The 23,681-nt window shown below is 37.2% G+C and overlaps 1 protein-coding gene across 2 annotated transcripts in view; it reads left to right on the forward strand.

Annotated features, from left to right (window-relative positions):
- The window catches only part of HTR1F (5-hydroxytryptamine receptor 1F), a 170,296-nt gene extending 151,395 nt beyond the window's left edge, over positions 1 to 18,901 (forward strand). For both annotated transcript variants that reach the window (XM_073892191.1, XM_073892197.1), the window contains one exon: positions 11,672 to 18,901. In XM_073892191.1, the coding sequence (XP_073748292.1) occupies positions 11,721 to 12,821 (1,101 nt within the window). In that variant the 5' untranslated portion in view covers positions 11,672 to 11,720 and the 3' untranslated portion in view covers positions 12,822 to 18,901. The remainder of the gene's footprint in view (positions 1 to 11,671) is intronic.
- The last annotated feature ends 4,780 nt before the right edge of the window (positions 18,902 to 23,681 follow it).

Genomic DNA, 23,681 nt, shown 5'->3' on the forward strand with positions numbered 1-23,681 from the left:
TGAATACTCAAGAATAAGTAATGTCAGACAAGGAGAAGAGAAAGATCATGAACATATTCTTCCAAAATTTGATCTCTAGCTTGCTAACCTATTACTTGTTTTCCATTTTAACTCAAATATTAGAAAAGTACATCATTTCTCACTCATGGTAATTGCATATCGTTTCCTCCCACTGCCACCTTTATGTGGAATTAGAAAATTTGGCATTATGCAATGGTGGTACTACAGATACTATAAAATGAAGACTGAGGTAAAAATAAAAATACTGTCATACTTTTTCCCTGTTAGATACATTTAATGCTTTCACTAATGCTTACTACAGAGAACAAATGTAAATACTGAGTTTATTAGGGGCCAGGATCTAAGGGATTTATATTTAATCTTCAACCTCACTTTAAAAGATTTGACTCTTATTATCTTCATTTCACCAAAGAAGGCGAGTCTTTGAAAGTTGAAATGACTTTTTGAGCTCAGACGAGTACGTGGGGAGACAAACTTCAGATGAAGATTTGTTTAACTCTAGCACTGAGGCTTTTATTCGCAATATGTGGTAGTCTCTTAATAAACTGAAGCCCCAATTTCAGGAATAAGCATCAGTTCTTACTGCCTTCACAGCTCCACTCCTTCCATATCCTCCATCCCTCCTCTGCTCACACACATACACACATTTAGCTTCTTCCCCCCGCTAGGTTTTGGCAACAAATAAAGGAAGTAGTATAAAATACTGAGTTTGTGCATGTGTATTTGCTTCCTTTTCCATAAACAGGTGCTTTTATAGATGGTTTCACAGTTCACTGAATGTAGTGCAGTTTTCCCTAAGATTTTTCATTGTTGCAATTTAATTGTTTTCCCATTTATAGCAGACTGCTTGGCAGGTGTCTCTTGAAAACAATAACCAGAATCATTCATGCAATGAAATATGTGAATATGTAAATTTTATTTAAAATCAGAATTGCTCTCTTCCTTCTAAATATTTTTAAGATTCAGTTAAAGTTGGTTAATGCTTCAATGGTTAAAACTGCTTTCACTGGGGCGCCTGGGTGGCTCAGATGGTTAAGTGTCTGCCTTCAGCTCAGGTCATGATCCCCAGGTCCCGGGATGGAGCCCCACGTTGGGCTCCCTGTCTCAGCAGGGAGTCTGCTTCTCCCTCTTCCTCTGCCTCTCCCCACTGCTCCTACTCTCTCTCTCTCTCTCTCTCTCTCTGTATCTCTCTGTCTCAAATGAATAAATAAAAAATTCTGAAAAAAAAAAATAGGGCGCCTGGGTGGCTCAGTCATTAAGCATCTGCCTTCGGCTCACGTCATGATCCCAGGGCCCCAGGATCAAGCCCCACATTGGGCTCCCTGCTCGGCGGGAAGCCTGCTTCTCCCTCTCCCACTCCCCGCTGCTTGTGTTCCCTCTCTCACTGTGTCTCTCTGTCAAGTAAATAAAATCTTTAAAAAAAAACTGCTTTCATTAGTAGTCTTAATGAAAATATTGCTTAATATTTTCAGTATTCAGTTACATCTGCTTTGGTAATTAATTTCCAACAATCACCTAGCAGTGTATCTGCCTGTATTAGTCTGGGACTGGTCAGGGAAACAGAGTCACTCAAAATATTCCTGGAATATTAATTAATTAATGAAGACACTGGAATTTATGTTAATGGGGAATACCAGGATGGGGGAAAGGTCAGGAAAGTCAAAATTTAATTCAACCCAATTGTTGCCTAAAGTCAAAGGAGACACTGAAGCACCTTAGCCTAAAGCCCCTAAGTAGGTAGTTCTCAAAAGACTTTCTTGGAAACTGTTGTGGTTCTCAAAAAATCTGAGAAAATTCCCAACAACTATTTCCAAGACATACAGAAGCTGCTGTCAATGTTTGACCATGCATCTGACTGCGACCACATTCTGAGAGTCATCAACCGTCCTTCTCTTCTATCTCCTAAACCTTGTGGGAATTCCTCTCACTATCAAACCCTACAGCCAGATTTAAAGAAGCAGATTCTGGGAAATGTAGTTCCCTACTCCTCCTTACACTGCAGGTATTGAGAGCTCATAGTGATGCCAAAATGACAACAAACATTCGAGCACAGTCCATCCTCGTAAACTCAGCATCAATACACATGACATTGGCGTTGGAACAAGGTAGTATACTGAAAAAACAGTGAAAAGACTATTAGTGCATGAACTTTTATGGGGGCTAGAAAGGAGGTGATGAAATCATCTTAGAGACTAGAAAAAGGCAGCCCATGTTTTGTTGTAGCAAAATAATTGGTAAAAATGTGGCCTCCAGTAACTTGAAAGATAAAATGTGCTTGATGAACTTATGGATCTGGCCAAGAGGATTTCTAGGCAAAATGTGTAAAGTGCCAACTGACAGTTTTTTAGCTGTATGTAATAAGGTGTGGAAAGAAAGAGGAATTAGGGTTTGCAAGCAAAATTTAGAAGAAATATATAAAAGCCAGGACTTGTCAAGATAGGAAAACAAACCTATTTCATATCACTGATCTGTCTAGATAGCAAAAAATTCTCAAAATAAAAATAGTCTTAGGATGAAGAATAGATCAAGGATATGGTTTTATTAAGACTTTGGAAAGGTTTAAAGGAGTGCCTAGTAGAGTCCTCAGCTAGGCAAAAAGGCTTCTGAGAATCTTAAGGATGTTGTCCCACTGCCCTAATACTCTAGGCAAAGTAAAGAAAAGTCTGACTTGTAAAACTATGCAAGTGGCATTTGGGGGCCTGTCATGACTTCCAATCAGATTCATGGGGAAACATAAAGTTTTTAAGAGAATTTTACTTACTTTGGACCAAAGGGGAAAGACGTAGCTCAAAATGAAAAGCTTTTCTATAGGCAGAAAGCAGGCTGTGAAGTCTACTTAGCTGTAAATCCAGACTATTTCTCATGGAAACACAGGACCTCTCTGAGAGCAGAGTCAAGAGCCCAGAGAAGGGATTCAAGAGCCACAGTGGATTAGAGAACTAAATTAACAAGCAGAAGTGGATCTAATGAGGGTGCATTTCTAACCCTCAGAATAGAGCATTCTGACAGCATTTGCCATCTTTTTGAGGGTATGTGTGCATGTGTGTGTGTGTGTGTGTGTATTTTAAGTTGATAGCAACTTAAATTTGAACACATTCCAAAAGTCTATATTTTTGCTCCTTCCCATGTTTTATATTTTTGAAGTCACACTTTACATCTTTTTATTGTTTTTTTCCCTTCATTAATTATATTTTAGTTAATTTTCCTAATTTTGTCTTTTAACCTTCACAATAGCTTTATGTTATTAACCCACTGCCTTTACTATATATTTACCATTTCCAGTGAGATTTTTACTTTCATGTATTTTCTTGTTATTAATTACTGCTATTTCTTTTCAGCTTAAAGAAGTTCCTTTTATACTTCTTGTAAAGTTGGTTTACTAATGATTAGGTTTTGCTTGTCTGGAAAACTTTATCTCTCCTTCAATTCTAAATGATAGTCTTGCTGGGTAGAATATTCTTGGTTGGAAGTTTTTTCCTTTTAGAACTTTGAATATGTCATGCCACTCCTTTCTGGCCTGCAAAGTTTCTGCTGAGAAATCTTCTGTTAGCTTTATGGGGGTTTCCTTTATGTAAACAATTTGTTTTTCTCTTGCTACTTTTAAGATTCTCTCTTTATGTTCAACTTGTGACATTTTAACTATAATGTGTCTTGGTGTGGTTTCTCTCTTTGGGTTCATCTTTTGGAACTTTGGAACTTCCTGGGCTTTCTGGACCTGGATGTCTGTTTCCTTCTATACGTTAGGGAAGTTTTCAGCCATAATTTCTTCAAATAAGTTTTCTGCCCCTTTCTCTCTCTCTTCTCCTTCTGGGTCCCCTATAATGCAACTTTTGTTTCACTTGATGTTGTCCCATAGGTCCATTAAGTTATCTTCATTTTAAGAAATTGTTTGTTTGTTTGTTTTTGTTTTGCTGCTCTGTCTGGGTGAGTTCCACTGCTTTGTCTTCCAGCTCACTGATCTGTTCTGCTTCATCTAATCTGCCGTTGAACCCCTCTAGTATGTTTTTCAGTTCAGTTATTGTATTCTTCAGATCTGTGACTTCTGTTTGATATTTTCTTATATTTTCTATCTCTTTGAAGTTTTCACTGTGTTCATCCATTTTTCTCCCAAGTTCAGTGAACATCTTTATGACCATTACTTTGAATTTTTACCAGGTAGATTACTTATCTTCTTATCATTAAGGACTTTTTCTGAGGTTTTGTCTTCTTCTTTCATTTGGAAAATATTTGTTTCCTCATTTTGCTTGGCTCTCTGTGTTTGCTTCTATGTATTAGGTGAAACAGCTCTCTCTCTTTCTCATTCTTTAAGGAATGTACTTGTGTAGGTAATGATCCTTCTTGTTCAACCTAGCTTTTGGTTGTCTCTCAAACCTTTGTGATTGTCTAAACCACCTGATTTATTCTCGATATGCCCTAGTTGTGGAGAGTGTACCAAGACCTGCCAGTGATCCAAGGGGAGGAATCTCATTTAGCACCTAGTTTCAGCCTGATTGGAAGTCAGACCCTGAGGCAACAGCTTTTAAAGTATGCAAATATATACAGTCATGTGGGGCCACAATCAAAATCCCTGCTAACCTCTGGATGAGGAGATCTAGAGGTATCCCATAGGTGACAGTTCCAAAAATTGGGACTCCAGATGAGTGTAAACCTCCTTTCTGGGAGATCTCATCAAGCTATAGGGAGGCTGGGGTGCACAAGGATAATTTCTCCCTGTTTATATTTTGGAACCACCTCCTTAGCTTCTAGTTGTATGGGAAACCTGAAGCCTGTCCCTCAGGCTGATGTTCCAGGCTAAGAAAACTGACCTTTTTCATAGGAAGTCTCAGGTTGTATTTCAGTATGCTCTCTATGGAGTGCCCTGAGGGGGCGGCCTCCAAGACTGTCTTCTGGTTGTTACATTCCTGGGAGCTCAGGAATCATAGCCCCCTCAACCACCAGAGCCAGGCAATTAAAGGGTGTCCTCTGTGTGGATTGCATGTGCCTGCTGGCTTTAGCTAGAGAGTTAAAGTGCAGGGGGTGGGGCACTCTGGCAGGCTTCAGGATGGCAGCAGGGATATATCTTGACTGCAGGCACCCACAGGCTTCAGGAATACAATGGAAAAGAGCTTTGTCTGTATGTGTGCTGACTTTAAGTTGAGAGCAGGAGCATGCTGTGACTCATGTTCACCAGCCCCAGTTAGGAGGGGGCTGGGATGTTACAACCACTCACTGCTCACTGACATTAGCTGGGGAACTGGGGAACACTACAACCACTCATGCTCACCTGACCCAGCCAGGGAACAGGGAAGTGCTGCAACCATCTGGGCTCTCCAGCTTCCACAAGGCAGTGTGATAGTGCTGCAACCACTCACCCCTGCCTGTCTTAGCAAGATAGCAGAAGGGTGTGATGTCCAAGCTCCCTACCTGTGGAGGGTGGATGAAGTGTGCCAAGATGGTGAAATGTGCAAAAATGGTATCTACCAGTGCCTCTGTCTCCAGGGAGAGTTTCAACTGCCCTGGGCCCCTCCAGCAGATGATTTTAGATTAGCAAATGAATCCCCTTTACATATAGTCTAGGCACTTTTCAAATTGCTGTTTTCTCACTGGGTCTCAGGGCAAGTGAGACCACACTGGAGTCCTTTCAAAGGGAAATCTCAGTTTTCTATAACACTTTGGGTCCCTCAGATGTCTAAGCCAGACATTTTGGAGGCTTATCTCTCCAGTGCAGATCCCAGGGGTTAGGTGCCTAATGTGGGGCAACAACACGTTGCTCCTCCAGGAGAAGAACCAGACTGGTGAGATCCCACCCTATTGTGTATCGCAATACCATGGACGGAGTTTTTGGTGAGACCATATCTCTGCCTCTTCTACCTCTCTGGATGTGGTCTTTAAATCCTTTGCTGTGGAGAAACAGTTCATCTAATTTACAGATCTTTTTCAGAGGGAAATGATCCATATGTAGCTGTAGATTTGGTGTGTCCATGGGAGGAGGTGAATTCAGGATCTTTCTATGCAGCCATCTTGCAAAAGTCCACATCTTCTGTTTTTATGCCTCTGCCTTTGCTCATACTTTCCCCTCTACCTGGAAAGGCTTTCACTGTTTCACCATGGTATGATTAATTCTCCTTCATCAGTTTTTCTAAGATACTAAACACACATCTATGATACCCTTATTGCATTGTATTGTTGTATTATATGTTTGGTTGTTTCGTTAATGTGCTAGATTCTTAAAAATAAGAACAATGTGTTGTTTTTCTGTTTTGTTTTGTTCAGGGCTATGTTTGTTTGCGCGTTTGTTTTTTGCCATTCTTTTATACCTAGCAGATTAATCAGCATGTAAATAGCACTCAGTAAGTATTTCTTAAAGGAATAAATGAAGGCAAAGAAATATAATAAAAACACAAAGGAAGTCTCTCATTTAGAAAAGCAGTAAAAAAAATTGAAAACACTATGAACACATTTCTATTACAATTTACATATTTTGACATAGTCACTATTTTAAACATCCCCATAAAGAAATAAGCAGTTCATTCTACTGGATATTTGCCTACACTTGAAAACACTTCTTACTCTATAACAAAATTTTTCCTACAAAAGTAGGAAAGTAACTACAAGAAAAGTAGTTACTGGGCGCCTGGGTGGCTCAGATGGTTAAGCGTCTGCCTTCGGCTCAGGTCATGATCCCAGGGTCTTGGGATCGAGTCCCGCATCGGGCTCCCTGCTCCTTGGGAGACTGCTTCTCCCTCTGCTTCTCTCTCTCTCTCTCTCTCCTCCTCTGTCTCTCATGAATAAATAAATAAATAAATAAAAGAAAAGTAGTTACTTTGCAGATCTCATGACTATAACAGAGTCATTAAGTAAAATAAGAAATTTTTCATTGACAGGAAAATGGTGATTAAGGGAATGAGTTTGTTCTACCAATTATTTGTTATGTTGTCATCGTAGAGAAGTTTATTGAATTTTGGTAACTCAGTTTTCTTATCCATGGAATGAGAAACAATAATTGCACCTACTTCAGGGTGCCTGGGTGGCACAATCAGTTGAGACTCCGACTCTTGGTTTTGGCTCAGGTCTGATCTCAGGGTCAGGAGACTGAGCCCCACACCAGGCTCTGCACTCAGCAGGAAGTCTGCTTGAAGATTCTCTCCCTCATCCTCTTTCCCTCCCCCACTTGCTCTCTAAAATAAATAAATCTTTAAAAAAATAATTCCTCCTATTTCATAGATTAGCAGTGAGGATTAAATGAATTAACATGCAAACACTTAGCACAGTCCCTGCAGAAACACTCAGAAAGGATAAATATTATTATTATTCTAATTGAAGCAGCCAACCTGTAGGTTTCTCTCATGAGGTTTGATAGAACTGAATTTTATTTTCTTGATTCTTCACAATGTTAGTATTAAAACTATTTTTGTATGACATCCTTCCCCAATGTTATTTACAATATAAAGTAAACCAAACTATGCCTCTATGAACTTATAGCTTAATTTGAATGAAATATATTTGGACATTAAGATCAAACTGACAGCTGAACACAAATCAACATTAAATTTAAAAAAAATTGTGTAATTAGAGGAGTAAATGCATCGTGTGGCTAAATCAATAAATTGGCAAATATTCATGCTGAGTAAAGCCCGGGGAAAATTTTCTCTTTGTTATTATCAAGAAGGCTACATATAATTGATTGGACTACAGGCTCTGCTTAACAAGTAATTCTAACTATTTCCCAGTGAAGACATTCAAAATATAGAATGCAAGCTATGTTCTAAGAGTAGGAGAATAATGTGTGACATAGTCTATGTCCAGTAACACAGAGGTGGTCCCTAGCACTGTAAGGACTCACAGTGGGAACTTAAGATGTAAAGGAATAGGAAATAATCTGATTGGAGGTCATGTATGAATTAATGAGGGTAGATGGTTTACTGAAATTCTAATTATAAGTGGCAAGGAAAATAAAACAAAAAGAAACCCAATTACAATTGCTTATAATTGTTTTCCTATTTTCTTTGTTTTTGATAAAAAACAACTATCAGAAGATTAGTTTTCTAAATTTAAAAATGGTAAGATTTCTTAGAAACCACAATCAAATTTGTATGACACATTTTGATTTTTCCCTTAGCATTAACTACCATTTTACTGAACTTAATTTAAATGCTACAATATGATTCTTAGAGGATTCAGTTGAATTATCAAATAATTCACCTGCTAATTTCAAGCTGGTCCATTTACTGACAGAATTCATTTTTATTATGAAAACACACATAACAATTTCCAAACAGTTCCTCTTGTTCAATATTCTATTCAAAATGTAATTTCTCGGGGCGCCTGGGTGGCTCAGTTGGTTAAGCGACTGCCTTCGGCTCAGGTCATGATCCTGGAGTCCTGGGATCGAGTTCCGCATCAGGCTCCCTGCTCAGCAGGGAGTCTGCTTCTCCCTCTGACCCTCCCCCCTCTCATGCTCTCTCTCTATCCCATTCTCTCTCAAATAAATAAATAAAATCTTAAAAAAAAAATGTAATTTCTCTTGAAGAGACTCTTATGTCAAAACTGTTTATCAGGCAAATTAAAATGGAAAGTTATTTTTGCTTCTAATATGGAAAATGTCATCACTTTTAAATCAACAGCATATCACTAAATAAACACTAGATAAATTCCCAAAATGCTAAATAATAAATTAATTAATTAATTAAACACTAAATAAACACTGTTGGAAAGAATTAACCAATCAGGAAAATATTTAGTTTTTTTAATTGAATACTTGGTACAAGTTTGATGATGAGAGGATGGGGGAAATTCGAAAGAAGGTAGAAATTAATTAATCTACCATGTTTCTAATATGTCTAATTGGCTTGGAGTAAGCATTTCACCTGTGACCATTGACTGCTTAAACATATTTCCAGGGTAAATAGCTAAAGACTGTGAGGTCCACTGATATTGAAAGCACATAGCAAGGATTTTCATAACAATCCTGATGGTACAGATGATCACACCATTATACCTCAGGCCCTGTGATCCTGTATGGATTTAGGAAATATGGACATATGACCTAACTCTCACCACAGGCTGAAAGGAGTGGAAATAATGTTGGGGGAGGGAATAACAGTCCTAGAGCTGGAGGTCCAAGAGCTGTACTGCAAAAAAGACAGCAATAAAAATAGTCACAGAGAGGTGCCTGGGTGGCTCAGATGGTTGGGCGTCTGCCTTCGGCTCGGGTCATGATCACCAGGTCCTGGGTTGGAGCACATCAAGCTCCCGGTTCAGTTGAGAGCCTGCCTCTCCCTCTCCCTCTTCCTCTCCCCCTGCTTGTGCTCTCTCTCTCTCAAATGAATAAATAAAATCTTTAAAAAAAAATAGTCACAGAAATATCAGAAGAAAAGCTAGAATGAGATCATCTATTTGGAAAACTCCAAGAAATAAGAATGTGAGAAAGAGATCCTGAGAAAGTCGTATGCAGAAATGTAAGAGCTGCTCTCAATTGAGAGGAATTCATAGATGCTATAGCAGTAAAAGTATTAGACAAACAGCTGAGTTAACAGCCATGTTGGGTTCTCCCCAGAAACCTACTCCCTGGACCAACAGCAGTAGCAACACCTGGGACCTTGTTAGAAATGCAGGTGTGAGGCCCAGCCTAGTTTTACTGAATCTCTAACTCCAAAGGGTGAGACCCAGTAATCTGTGTTTTAACAGTCCTCCTGCTGGGTCTGAGGCCAACTAAAGCAGAGAACCGCAGATTTAGAATATCTAAGGAAACTTTAGCTTCCATTCTTTATCTGGAGCTACCTTAGTTGCCCTTTATAAATGGGCAAGTGTTGATATAAATAATGTAGATATATAACTCCTTCTCAACTACACACAGGATAACTACTCATTTTCTGGGAAGCAGGTATTCAAATTTCTTATGCCACTCAATTTGCTTAGGAGCAAGCCATCAGCACCTGCCTTCAATGAATATCAGAAAATAAAAATTAAATTTAGTACTGGTAACCAAACACAAGTAGAATACTAGATATGCTGTACCTCAAGGTTCTATTATACACACACACACACACACACACACACACACACACACACACACACTTCATAGGAAGCACTTAATAGAATAATATTAAGTATTTTAAAATATTTTATCAGTTCCAACAAATGAAACATAACCACTTTAAAATAAAAATAATTTAAGGAATATGAAGGTACAATAATAAAGCTTCAGATTTCTGTCTTCTCTCTGTCTTTTCCTAAGATATAGGTAGCTGCTAAAGAATGATTAAAAAAGAGGGGTGCCTGGGTGGCTCAGTCAGTTAAGTGTCTGCCTTTGGCTCAGGTCATGATCCCAGGGTGCTAGGATCAAGTCCCACATGGGGTTCCCTGCTCACCAGAGAGTCTGCTTCTCCCTCTCCCTCTGCCACTCCCCCTGCTTGTGCTTGCTCTCTTTCTGTCAAATAAATAAATAAAATCTTCAAAAAAAAAAGGAATTATTAAAAAAGAGAGACGCTTCAGAGGGGAGGGGGTGGGGGAAGGGGTAGGGGTAGCCCAGTGATGGGTATTAAGAAGAGCACATGTTTTAATGAGCACTGGGTGTTATATGCAAATAATGAATCATTGAACACTACATCAAAATAAATAATAATAAAATAAATTTAAAAATTTTTAAAAATAAAAAAGAGAAAGGGCTGATGCAAAAAATAAATAAATACATCTTATAAAAAGATTAATCCAATTTCATTACACTCCAATTGCTGTCTGACTTATAATTAAGCAATAGCATGGACTGAAGCAAAAATATAAGCCATGTTTGAGGTGTCCTCTTTCAGAAGTAAGATTACATGGTCCTTACGATGGTGACTTGTAAAGAAGAATAATTTCCATTTCAGAGTGAGTGCCATTATAAGCTCTCCATGCTGGCAAGTTCACCTTGTTAAGTGAGTTACTTGGTCATATATGTCACTATATTAATGGGCAGTGTTGTATGGCTATTTGACTCCAACTAATTTTATTTCATCTTTTTAAACCAAATTAACTACTTATATCCACAAAGACTACTAAACCTCTGACATTTTCCTAATTTCATAAAATGATCAAGAATGCTAGGGATATACTAAAAATATTTTATTTCTGTTTATTTCCCTTTTTATAATCTTTATATCCTGACATGAAATACCTTAAAAATTCCTTTAGTCTCCATGAGCCCAATGATAACATCCTCAATGTAACTTTGAATTAAGTATGAAATTGTTTATGATTTTGAATACTGCCTTTAATATATTTTCTTATATTACATTATATAATGCATATATATATATTAATGGCATGTGCTACTGAACTTTTTCTCCATAGATGAAAGGAAAAACATAGCTAAGATTAATACAGTTTTTAAGTGCAATTCTATAATGGTAGAGATTTTACTAAGTAGTAGGTTAAGTTTACTCATAAAAATTGTTTTATTTGAGCTGTATTTTTTAAGAAATGTTTTGAAAGTTATTATTTGTTACTGTTCTTATCAGAATTTTTTAATTAAATGAAAAGGAAAAGAAAATCTATAATCTAAACTCCCATTTTTTTAGTCCATAGAATATTCTGGGAAAACACACATATACTTTTTAAAAATTTATTCTGAAAGGGAGAGAACAATTTTTGAAGACTTCTCTGAACTGATTTTTCTCCTCCTTTGTTACAGGTATCCATTTTTTCAGCTCTATTAAACTTTTTAAAACAAACCAAAAAAAATGGATTTCTTAAACTCATCTGATCAAAACTTGACCTCAGAAGAACTGTTAAACAGAATGCCATCCAAAATTCTGGTGTCCCTCACTCTCTCTGGGCTGGCTCTGATGACAACGACCATCAACTCCCTTGTGATTGCTGCAATTATTGTGACCCGGAAGCTGCACCACCCCGCCAACTATTTAATTTGCTCCCTTGCAGTCACAGATTTTCTTGTAGCTGTCCTGGTGATGCCTTTCAGCATTGTGTATATTGTGAGAGAGAGCTGGATTATGGGGCAAGTGGTCTGTGACATTTGGCTGAGCATTGACATCACGTGCTGCACGTGTTCCATCTTACATCTCTCTGCTATAGCTTTGGATCGGTACCGGGCAATCACAGATGCTGTGGAGTACTCCAGGAAAAGGACTCCCAAGCATGCTGGCATTATGATTACAATTGTTTGGATTATATCTATTTTTATCTCTATGCCTCCTTTATTCTGGAGGCACCAAGGAACTAGCCGAGATGATGAGTGCATCATCAAACACGACCACATTGTTTCCACTATTTACTCAACGTTTGGAGCTTTCTACATCCCATTGACATTGATTTTGATCCTCTACTACAAAATATATAAAGCAGCAAAAATGTTATACCACAAGAGACAAGCAAGTAGGATTGCCAAGGAGGAGGTGAACGGCCAAGTCCTTTTGGGGAGTGGTGAGAAAAGCACTAGACTAGTCTCCAAACCCTACATGCTAGAAAAATCTTTATCTTATCCATCAACAGACTTTGAGAAAATTCATAGCACAGTGAAAAGCTCCAGGTCTGAATTCAAGCATGAGAAATCTTGGAGAAGGCAAAAGATCTCAGGCACAAGAGAACGCAAAGCAGCCACTACCCTGGGATTAATCTTGGGTGCATTTGTAATATGTTGGCTGCCTTTCTTTGTTAAAGAATTGGTTGTTAATGTCTGTGAAAAGTGTAAAATTTCTGAAGAAATGTCAAATTTTTTGACATGGCTTGGCTATCTCAATTCCCTTATAAATCCACTGATTTATACAATCTTTAATGAAGACTTCAAGAAAGCATTCCAAAAGCTTGTACGATGCCGATGTTAAAGAAAGTTTATCATTAAAAGGTTGGGGATTTCTTGAGGGGAAGTAACTAAATGGTGGCTGAATAATAAAACATTTAAACTTTTAGAGGGAAATAAATTAAAACTGCTAAAATCATAAGAATATAATTTATATTTTAATAGCAACATGACTATAAACTTACTGAGTAAAAGATGTTTCTTTTGACCATCATTCTAGAGTACTCAAATAAGAAGATAATTTATTGTTTATAAGCAAAATTTTGCCTATGCAATGTCCCTAACAGGCTAACTGGAAATATATATTATAATTATTATTATTAATAACAGTGATTTTCCAGGTTCATGGCTTATCATAATTACAGAAGAGTGTTCAATTAACAACATCCGTGATTTCTATATAATCCTATGGTTTTATTATATGATTCTGTTATTTTATAGGAAAGATAATTCACCACAAAGCACACATTTCTCCTACCTAACTATTCTTGTCCCTCTTCATCTTATCCTGGGAAAAACGGGAGGGGGGAGGAACAAACAAGGACTCCTGGGGTTCCTGGCTGGCTCAGTCGGGAGGGCATGTGACTCTTGATGTCAGGGTTGTGAGTTTGAGCCCCATGTTGGGTATAGTGATTACTTAAAAATAAAATCTTTATACAAAACAAAACAAACAAACAAAAACAAGGACTCCTAATATGACTGGAGGAAATGTCAAAGTCAGAGATTGATACTCTCTTTGTATTTAGATAGCAAAGAGTAATCATAAAGTGAGTTAGGCACTGCCAAATAATCCTGAATACAGAACTTGTACACATTTGACATATTCTTTTTGTTCAAAACAAATTCCTAGAATAATATTTTCTTAACCATGTATTACCAACATTTGAAATCAAAACCTTAGGCTAGTAACAGTAATTCAAGAGGGGTGCAGGGAAGGTGTTCTAACTCCCCCATGTTTATTTAGGAATCCAATTTAAGGCACTAAGTACCCTAGGTTATTCACCATAGTTATTATATTCCTAATGTCTTTTTTAAAATATAAAATAGATTTTGTTTCTGTTAATGTTAACAAGTTCAGTTGCTAACTAAAATGTCAGTGGTACTTGGGCACTTCAGCAGCTCCAAACTTTCAATTTAAACATTATATCCCTTTTATTAGAGGGAATGTGACAGGAATTCTTAGAACTTTGCACTGACTTCCAAAACATCTCAGTTTTTCATTTTTTCTTTAAAGATTTTATTTATTTATTCATGAGAGACAGAGAAAGAGAGAGAGAGGTAGAGGGAGAAGCAGGCTCCCAAGGAGCAGGGAGCCTGATGCGGGACTCGATCCTAGGACCCTGGGATCGTGACCTGAGCTGAAGGCAGACGCTTAACCATCTGAGCCACCCAGGCGCCCAACATCTCAGTTTTTCAACTGGTAGAAATTGACAGGCAAAGATTCATATTATGCTAATTATAAATATATTATAGTTTTTATATATCTCCCAGTCACTCCACTAGTTCAGTAAGCCAAAGCAATACCATAAATTTCTCTATTTATTCTCTTACTTATAGAAGGATTAAAAAATAAAATAACCGTGCTTCTGAGAAGAGTTCATTTCGTTTGAACCAGCAAGTTGATAGACTGCCTTTTGGAAGGCATACCATCAACCAAGATCATTTGAAAAATAATACATTCCTTTTTTTAAGCTACATTTTTATGTGTATTTTAAACATTATTTCCTGGTCAGGTACTTAAGAAATCATTAATTTTTTTAATGTATCTATGACACATTACTCTTAATCTAACAAATATTTACAGACTTCTCATTCTGTTTAAGGCATTGAGATACACTATGTGGAAGACACAGAAAATAATGAAATACAGTTTCTCCCCTTAACACATTTACAATTTAAAAGATGAAACACAAGGGGGCGCCTGGCTGGTCAGTTGGTAGATCATGCAACTCTTGATCTCCGGGTCATGCATTCAACCCCACATTGGGCATAGAGTTCACTTTAAAAAATAAAAAGGTGAAACAAAGAAACAAATGAACGTTATAATAGAAAAGAAAAAACAAAGCTCTGGCATTGAAGTTGTGTGCATAATGATGATGATTCAAAGGAAAAGTTGATCACATCTGATTGAGAAAAATCAGCAAAATTTCATAAAGAATGTATCGATAACAAACAGCATTTGGGTAAGAGAAATGGAAAAGCATACTCCAGGTGGTGGCAACAACAGGAGTGAATCCTGCCAGCATTTCATGGGTCTTGTTCATGAAATAGCAATGCATTTGGCAGCTATTTAGGACAAAAGAGATGAAAAGAGAAATTGGCCATTATTGTGGCTGACTTTAAATGTCAGAAAAGGAAGTTTACAGTCAATTTGGTTGTCTGTCAGTGAGTGGTCACTGATGCTAAAGTAGAAATATTACAAGTTTAGGTTAATTCTAAAACAAAAATATGTATATTTGAATGAATCTGAGCAGAAAGGGTATGGGTGAGAATGACTTCTTGTTAGAAAACAAATCAGTAATCCATGCAAGAGGTGAAGGTCTGAACTTGATTCTGGCAATGGGAATGTAAATAAAAAAACAGAAGAGAGACAGTATGGAAACAGAATCTACAGAATACGGCAAATATGTTAATAAGCAGACAAACGGAGAGACACTGAAATGACTGGCTCTCAACTGAAATGAGGAACTCAAGAGAAGGGGCCTGTTGGTGAAATGGTGACTTCTGTTTTGCATATCTTAAGCATTTAGAGCCTGGGAGAGCTCACAGGCACTGCTGTGCAGGTCTAGCCCAAGTGAAAACGACAAGTTTATCTACGGCTCCTGGCCACTTCTTTTGTCCTCCATTCTTCTATCTCCTGGGGCCCTATGCTGTGTTGGCAGTCCAAAGCCTACTCTAGTCCCCGTCATTCTCTGCTTGTTTTTCTTGGGCCTTCTCACTAAAATTTGATTCTGTGATTCATTCATTCAAAGACCTTGCGAAAGCAGAAATAATCTGTTCAATTAATTTATTTACACCCACCTCAGAAATTTAGTTGGTTATATGGGAGATCTCTAAGAGACACACAGCCCATCAACCCAAAGGAGCAAATCTCAAGCAGGGTGAGGCTCACCCAAATACACACACTACCATCTACTCTGAGCTGAACTAAAGCTCAAATCCAGGAAAATAATACTATCAGGTGACAAGTTAAATCTCCCCTCAGAGCTCAGGGAGAATCAAGTTTATTATTTCTGTGTGTGTGACATAGTTTTTTTTTTTTTAATCCAAAGGGGCCATAATACATTACAGTACTTAATCACTTTATTTTGTATTTCCTCCACATGCTGAAGGTACAGATCATGCCATCCCTCATGAACAAATATAAGTGATTTCTCTTTGATCTTTAAATGGTAGGTAATATCAGGGCTAAAAATCTGCCATTTTCATATTAAAAAAAAAAAAAGAACACCCCAAATTGCATCACTTAGGCCAAGTCACCTAACTGAGGTGTAATACCTAACCTAATTGCAGTTTCAACCTCCCACCAGAAATGTAAGTTTTAACTGTTCAGTCAGGAATTTTCTGATAAGCACCAATGATGTAATCTGTCACCTAAACCGCTCTGTCCCGCAAAGGAAAATGAAGTAATCTGCATGATAAGACCCCCTGCTCTTCCCCCTAAGGGAAAGTGACCTTGCCTGCTAAAACCCTTTTCTTTTACTAATAATTTCCTTTCCCCGCCCTTCTTCCTATGAAAAACTTCCATTTCATACAATTCCTCAGAGCTCCCAATTCATGAATCACTTAATAAAGCCAATTTGATCTTCAAATCTACTCAGCTGAATTGTTGTTCTTTAACAGCACTTCCTTTGAAATTTATGAAGAACAGATTATACATAACAGGATGTACTTCCCTGAATATATAGGATTTATTCTCTCAATGAAAATTCCTCAAGTTACTAAAAGCTGAAGATTTTCACAGAAGAATATTTTTTCACATCTATAACAAATGTAACTATGATAATGTGTATATATTTAACGGATAGGTAGAAAAAGAAAATATAAGCATCATAGAAAGTGGTTAAATATTAGATTAAAAAGGTTAACTTCCTGCTACAGTTTCAAATATACCAGCACCAGAGACGTAAGTGGAGGTTTTATTTTTGCTCTGCTTCTTCTAAATATTTTCAAGTAAAGGATAAAAAAAAAAAAAAAAAGCAAGGACAAAAACACCAAAGGAAGATAGAAAGGCAAACTACTAGATACTAAATTCAGTTCAATACATCACTATGTACAAATTATGTTTGAAAATCCACTTCTGCTTATGAAGGGGACTGTCTTTATTTTACTGGTATAGGAATATGGATTGCCTACCTTAATAGTTTTTTGGTTGTTTTGTTTCACAATAGGCCCATATATTTGACATAAACAGCTTATCCAGGCACTGGCAGGTTATGGGTCAATCTTTAATGTAGGCCCAGTTTCCATTTTGTATCTCTAAAACCAATCTTCCTTGTGCTTTTTCTGGTGCAACTGATTTCCCTCCCCCTCGATTCCTGGGCTCTAATGTTGTGCATGTTTCCTGCTTGCAAGTGAGGAAAAACTTCTTTGGGGCTCACTTCCAAATTCTTGCTTATATGAGTTATGTCAGTTCCAAACTTTAAAATTCCCTTCATAGATGGGGCGCCTGGGTGGCTCAGTCGGTTAAGCGGCTGCCTTCGGCTCAGGTCATGATCCCAGGGCCCTGGAATGGAGCCCCGCATCGGGCTCCCTGCTTGGCGGGGAACCTGCTTCTCCCTCTCCCTCTCTGCTCCCCCTACTTGTGCTCTCTCCCTCTCTCTCTGTCAAATAAATAAATAAATCTTTAAAACAACAAAATAAAATAAAATTCCCCTAGCAGAGCCTAATCTTCATATTCATTGGCTCAATCCTAAGCTTGTCTCTCTGTATCCAAGAGTTTTGTGTCAGAAAAAAAAAAAAAAGAAAAAGAATTAATCGGAAGCCAATTACTAGAAAATCTGTTGTCTTGCTCTACCAAATATTATGTGAAATGTTGGGGTTCGAGAGCAAACGATCAAAAAAGAATTCTTGAGATGTCTTCGGTGCAAAGAAGGTGGTTTTATTCAAGCGCAGGGACAGGACCCGTGGGCAGGAAGAGCTGCTGCCCTGGGGTTGTGAGGGGCAGCTGATCATATACTTTCAAGTTGGGAAGGGGTTAGGGACAGTGTAAATCTTTAAGGAATCTGGAAGCAAGGTTTCCAGGATTTTGAGGGGCTAGCTATTACTAGGATAATTCTTTCACTACTGTCTAGTAAAACCTTAGTCGTGAGACCCTTCAGTTGTCTATCAGTGGGCCATATGTTTGGAGGATGATTGCCAACATATATCCTGGGGGGGGTAGAGATAAAGGAAGTTTCCAAAGTTAGACTTAACGCAATCCTGGAGGTAGGCCTCACGTCAAGCGAAGGTTGCCTTTTGCCTCTAGCAAAGTATTAATATTGAGTCAGTTGAGTTCCTGGAGGAAGGTCACTCTGCCTGTCTAAGCTACCTGTCAATGAGCAGTTAAGTTGTAAGGAAATTTAATTTTTTTTCTATTTTTCTTTTGCCTTTGTTCTCCACATCAAATATCATGGAAGTAGGGGTGCTCTTATGCATCTTGCTGAAATGCTTTCCTCTACATCAAGGAATGAACAGTTTCCTCATGAATTTAGACAAGTTTCTTGACTTACTGTCAGAGAATAAGGTTTACTGTATTGCAGTAGCCAGGACTGAAGGATTTTTCCTTATTATAGTCTAAAGTCCTTCAAAAACAAGCGTGTTCAATTCAGAATGTGTCCATATTCATTTCGGAAAATTTGTTTCTAATCTCCTCCTAATAACTCAAATGATTACATTCAGACTTATATTCACCAGAAAATATTTCTAAAGGCAAGTTAATATTTCTGTCATGAATAAAGTAAATATTTTCTTATGACATTGTGGTAATTTTTCTTGGTCTTATGAATCAGTATGCTTTCTCCATTATTTAAAATGAAGTTATTGTTGAGAGAAATATTTTCCAACATTATAATAAACGTGTGGTTATTGATATAGAATGTCTTCTCTGTATAAAACATGATAGTAGTACTTGAAACCCACCTGGGAAGGATAAACATTTTTCAGAATTTATACTCTCTGCTTAGGCCAGAAATCATAAAAATTCTGAGGAAAAAAATGTACATTATTTTTAACAATAATAACAGCAATGTCTCATCCAAGCAGCCTTTCAATAAAGCTGATATTTAGTCACAGGTCTGATTTCTGCCTTGGAGAGTTTCCAGCTCTGCAAAGGCAACAAAATGACCTTATTGATTTATGTCCACACAGCAAAGCTTGCTATTTCTTCCTTCCTATGCTCACCAATAGCCTTTTCATTATGTTCTAGTAATATTCCTAATTTATATGTAGTTAATATTCACTCCTAAAATTGTACTTATTATATCATCATATTTTTATATTGAATCATTATTATTATAATGTATTATATTGCTGGGTCTGCTGCCTTGGGATTTCCTCTACTGCAAACCACTTAATAAAGAAAAATTTTACTCATCCCCACCCCCCCTACACACACACATCAACAGTTTCCTTCTTGTGTTGGTTGTCTTGGCTAGGATTCAAATGGATCTGTGACCATAGTATAGAAAGAGAGAGACAGAGTGACTTTGCAGATGTTAAGAAAGACTGAACTGGGGATTAAAAAAAAAAAAATGTTCTCCTTAGCACAGCACATGTTGAACTTGAAGATGAAGGAGGAAGAGGAGGAAAGGGAGATGTTTTAACAGAAAGGCAGAGGAGTAATTCTAGTATCAGATTTGTAAAACCAGTGTGCATAAGAATCACCTGAAATGCTGGTGGCAAAGTCCAAAGATTCTACGTGTGTAAGTCCAGAGTGGAGCTGCCAAAATCGGAGTTTTCAGCAAGATTCTCCCCTACTCTAACAAAGGTGGAGCATTGGAGCTTTCCTACAGACCACTGCTTGAAAGCTCCTAGCTAGTTAAGTGTTCTGTGGAACAGAGTTAATAACTCAAACTGAAATTTCACCACCATTTCACCAGTAGAGGACCCATCAGAATCCAGAAAACTATTTTGCTACTACATGAGAATTGCCTAATACAAAACTGAACAGAAGTTGAAGTCACATCAACATTGCTGAGTGTATTATAAAGCATTCAGTTAGGGGAAAAAAAATAACCTATTAAAATCTATTTTCAATCAGTATGTTATTTAAATTTACTAGGACAGAGAATACAAGCTTTTCATCACATATGAAGCAGCAACTTAGAGGAATAGAAAACTCTGTATTTGAAATCAGCAAAGGCTAAAATGGGAGTCCTGATTCCGTTAAAAATCATTATCTTGATGCTGAGCAAGTTCCATCTATCCTTCTTGCCTCACAATAGAGTTAAAGGCTAAGGAGATAGAGTGAAACGAGGCCAACACTCTCGAAGAATGCTGAAGGACTACAAAATGTAAATTAGCATTCTTCTTCTTCTCTATGGTAGGTCTGGAAAGACTCAAAGCACATTTGACATGGCAACTGGTCTTCTACATTGTACACTGCCTTTTTCTGAGTCTGGAGAGAAGCAAGTTCTTGATGGCCCCCTGAGCCTGGCTCCCTCTGGAAGCTCTATCCTGGGTAGAGCAGTAATTCCTAACAGCCCTCTCTGCAGCTATAGACATGCTGCCCTGCAGGGCCTCAGCTTCCTTGCTCTATGCTGGCATTCCTCTTCCCAAAAGCCTGGCATCATCAAAAACATGTTGAGCTTTCTAGAAGGATGCAATGCAATCCCTCTACCCTATTTAAAATCATCACTACCATTATTCCAGCATTAATTTCTTCTATCAATAGATTCAGAGGTAATTTCCCATATGTTTCAGGATTGGGGTTTTATTTTTAATCCTTTAAACACTACAGGAGAAGCTTTAATTTGAAAAGAGAATTCTAAATTGGTGAAAACAAGACGGCAGGCTTAATTTTGGCTCTACTGAGTGCAAGAAAAAAATTACTAATTTATAATAAGAATATTAAAATCTAAACGACTCCATAATGGCTCCGTATGGTTTATGACACTGCATCCAGACCCTCTTGGTTGGCTTTTAAGGCCTGGATATTAACGAAGATACTCTCTAGAAAACCTTCTTTCCCTTCATCCTACCAAGCCCCCACAAATGCTCTCTTCTTTAATCCGGTTCCCCTTTCTTCTGGGTCCTCACACTATGTCTGCTCATTCTTGCCTCCATGGCTCTTTTAGCTTTTTTTCCCCCCTTGCCCCTGAAGTGCCCTCAACTTCCTTGATGTTTAAGCAGCTTATTGTTCAAACCACAGAATAAATTCCACTTCCTCCTTAGACTGAATTTGTATTCAGTTTCAATATTGTAAAGACACAGGATTGTCTTCACTAATTCCTTAACTGTTCTGAATATCACTAATTTCTTCACGAGTGTTTGGATTTTATATCAACTAAACGTAGTAAGTTCCTTGAAGGACATATGTTTATCTCTTTATATTCCTTCTATACTTGTTTCACATAACTTTAAATGCCAATCTTCTTTTCTAAGTCAGTCTGGTCCATTTCACCGTGTACTAGTAGCTGCAAATGTAAACAGCTGACTCATCGTTATTTCTAACTTTAACAAAAAGAAATCCCTTATCAAAAAGGAAACTGAGAGGTAATGTGTGTTTTGCTAAAAATAGAAAGCTAACCCTTATTTTTCAATGACTAGGTTGTATATTACTGACAATAAAATAATGAAATACATGAAATTCATAGAACACGAATTTTTTGGCAATATCTAAGCATAATGATAAATTTCAATAAGCTATTTGGTAAGGATACATTATAAATCATATATGCACTATATAAAAATGCTTTAAATTACCTCTTTCTAAAGACAATATTTCTAAATTGCTATTCTAAAACACATACAAATAAATACGCTTGGTCATATTAAAGTCCAGCTGTTGGCTTTCAGCCTGCCTGACATGAAATCACTCTTCTTCACATACCCTCCCTGGCCCTGGTCCTACTCTGTTTCACAATTTGTATGTGGATTAAAAGAGGATAGTATTTTAGAAGAGGAAATATCTCTGCAGTTAAGTACAAAATGCAGTATCATCTTCAGCTCAAAAAGAACAGTTCTTACTTCCTGGAGAATTCTAGAAATCATTCCGTATGTTTTTAAAAGCTGGAGAAACGACATTTCTTCACTTTCACTTGGTTAAGCATCATAAAAGAGGTAGTAAGTAATTGAAGCCCACACCTACCTCACCATCCTGCAACTGTCATTGTCGTCCTTGGATTCACAAATTCTGGTTTTAATTACATACTTCTAAAAAAAAGGGAATAAAAGATGAATTACAAGTTCGTATTTTTATCTGTCTTTTCATTTATGCTGACGTTTCAAAATACAAAACAACTCAGCAACACCTTTTTGTGTTAGGCTTGATTTTTATTTCTATTTATATCTTCCCATCAGTCTAAAAGTTTAAATTCTATCTATTCTGCGTATCATACTTCTACAAAATAACTAATTATAAATGCATGCAGGCATGCATTAGGAATTTTCTGTCATTTTCCCTGTTCTCACAGTACGTCATAAACAAAATATCTGGGGGCTCAGATTGGATAAATGACTTGTTATGTTTGTATTTTCCATTGAGAAATGGCTGAACTAGAGTTGTGTATGTACACTATTAAACCTGAGCCAACACTTCAAATGTATTCTCTTTCCCCCAAATCTTCCCATTGATGAAAAATAATATATAGTAGTTATTATCTTTAGTACAAAAAAAGACATGAAAAACCACTTGTTTATTTTAACAGTTTTAATAGCAAGTGCCCATAGAAAATGTTCAAACATGAATTTTAATAGTCTATGAAATATGAAAGTCTACTCAATTTGTTGCTGTTAGGAGGGTCATAAAAATAAATGCATGCTGCAATTTGATGTTGCTTAAGCCTAAAAACATAGTAAAATGTGAAATAAACCATATTCTTCAAATAATGAGTGTTGGTTTTCACTTTATTGTTTCAAAATATCCAACAGCATTCTACTTAAAAAAACTACAAAGGAAGAATAAAAAATATGCCGCAGACATGGAGTTTTTAAGTGTCCAAATGTTTTTTCGTAGTGTTTGTGGAAGCCTGAGTTATAAAGTGAGTCTCTCTTATTTGACCATATAAGCTGGAACAGTTTCCCTGACGGACCTTCACCTCGCTTCACTGGAAGAATTGACATTCTCATTTTTTAAACTCTGTTTAGAACAAGGGTAATTCCTTCTACTTTCCTGAATAAAAAAAAAGCATAAAGTAGTTCCCGAAATACTATTAATAAATAGCATTCAAGTGCAGATGGAAAAGAACAATGGGAGTTTTCCTCATCCCTGCAAAGTTCCAATCTTTCAAGAACAGTTTTGAGTGGAATCATGTTGAATTATATATTAGGTTTTGAGAAACAGCTTCTTTCAACTTTTCCCTCTCAAAATAAAGGACAAAGTGAAGGAAGCGTTGGCACTTACAGAGGACTTAAAGAAGAAAAGGTTATAGTGCCAAAGAAAATGCACATATTCCACAAAGATATATCTTCATTAATTATTAAACAAACCATATCAGAAGGAAACAATAGGGGAAAAAAAACACAAACATTTGCCCTCATTCCAAAATATTTGTGCTACTTCTAGAGAGATGTGGGTTTGTTTGGTTTTATTTGGTCTTTGTTTCTTTTTCTCCTCCTCCCCTCTCCCGTCCTCCTCCTTCTTTCTATTACAGTATCAATTTAGTGTACACACCTGCGATTTAGATAATGGAGTTTTCCAGGAACTTGACTTGAGGTGTATAGCAAATGGAATCTGGAGCAGAAG

Source organism: Callorhinus ursinus, unplaced genomic scaffold (assembly GCF_003265705.2).
Source record: "Callorhinus ursinus isolate GAN/ISIS: 27379988/994484 unplaced genomic scaffold, GSC_fseal_2.0 scaffold1, whole genome shotgun sequence".
Classification (NCBI taxonomy): domain Eukaryota; kingdom Metazoa; phylum Chordata; class Mammalia; order Carnivora; family Otariidae; genus Callorhinus; species Callorhinus ursinus.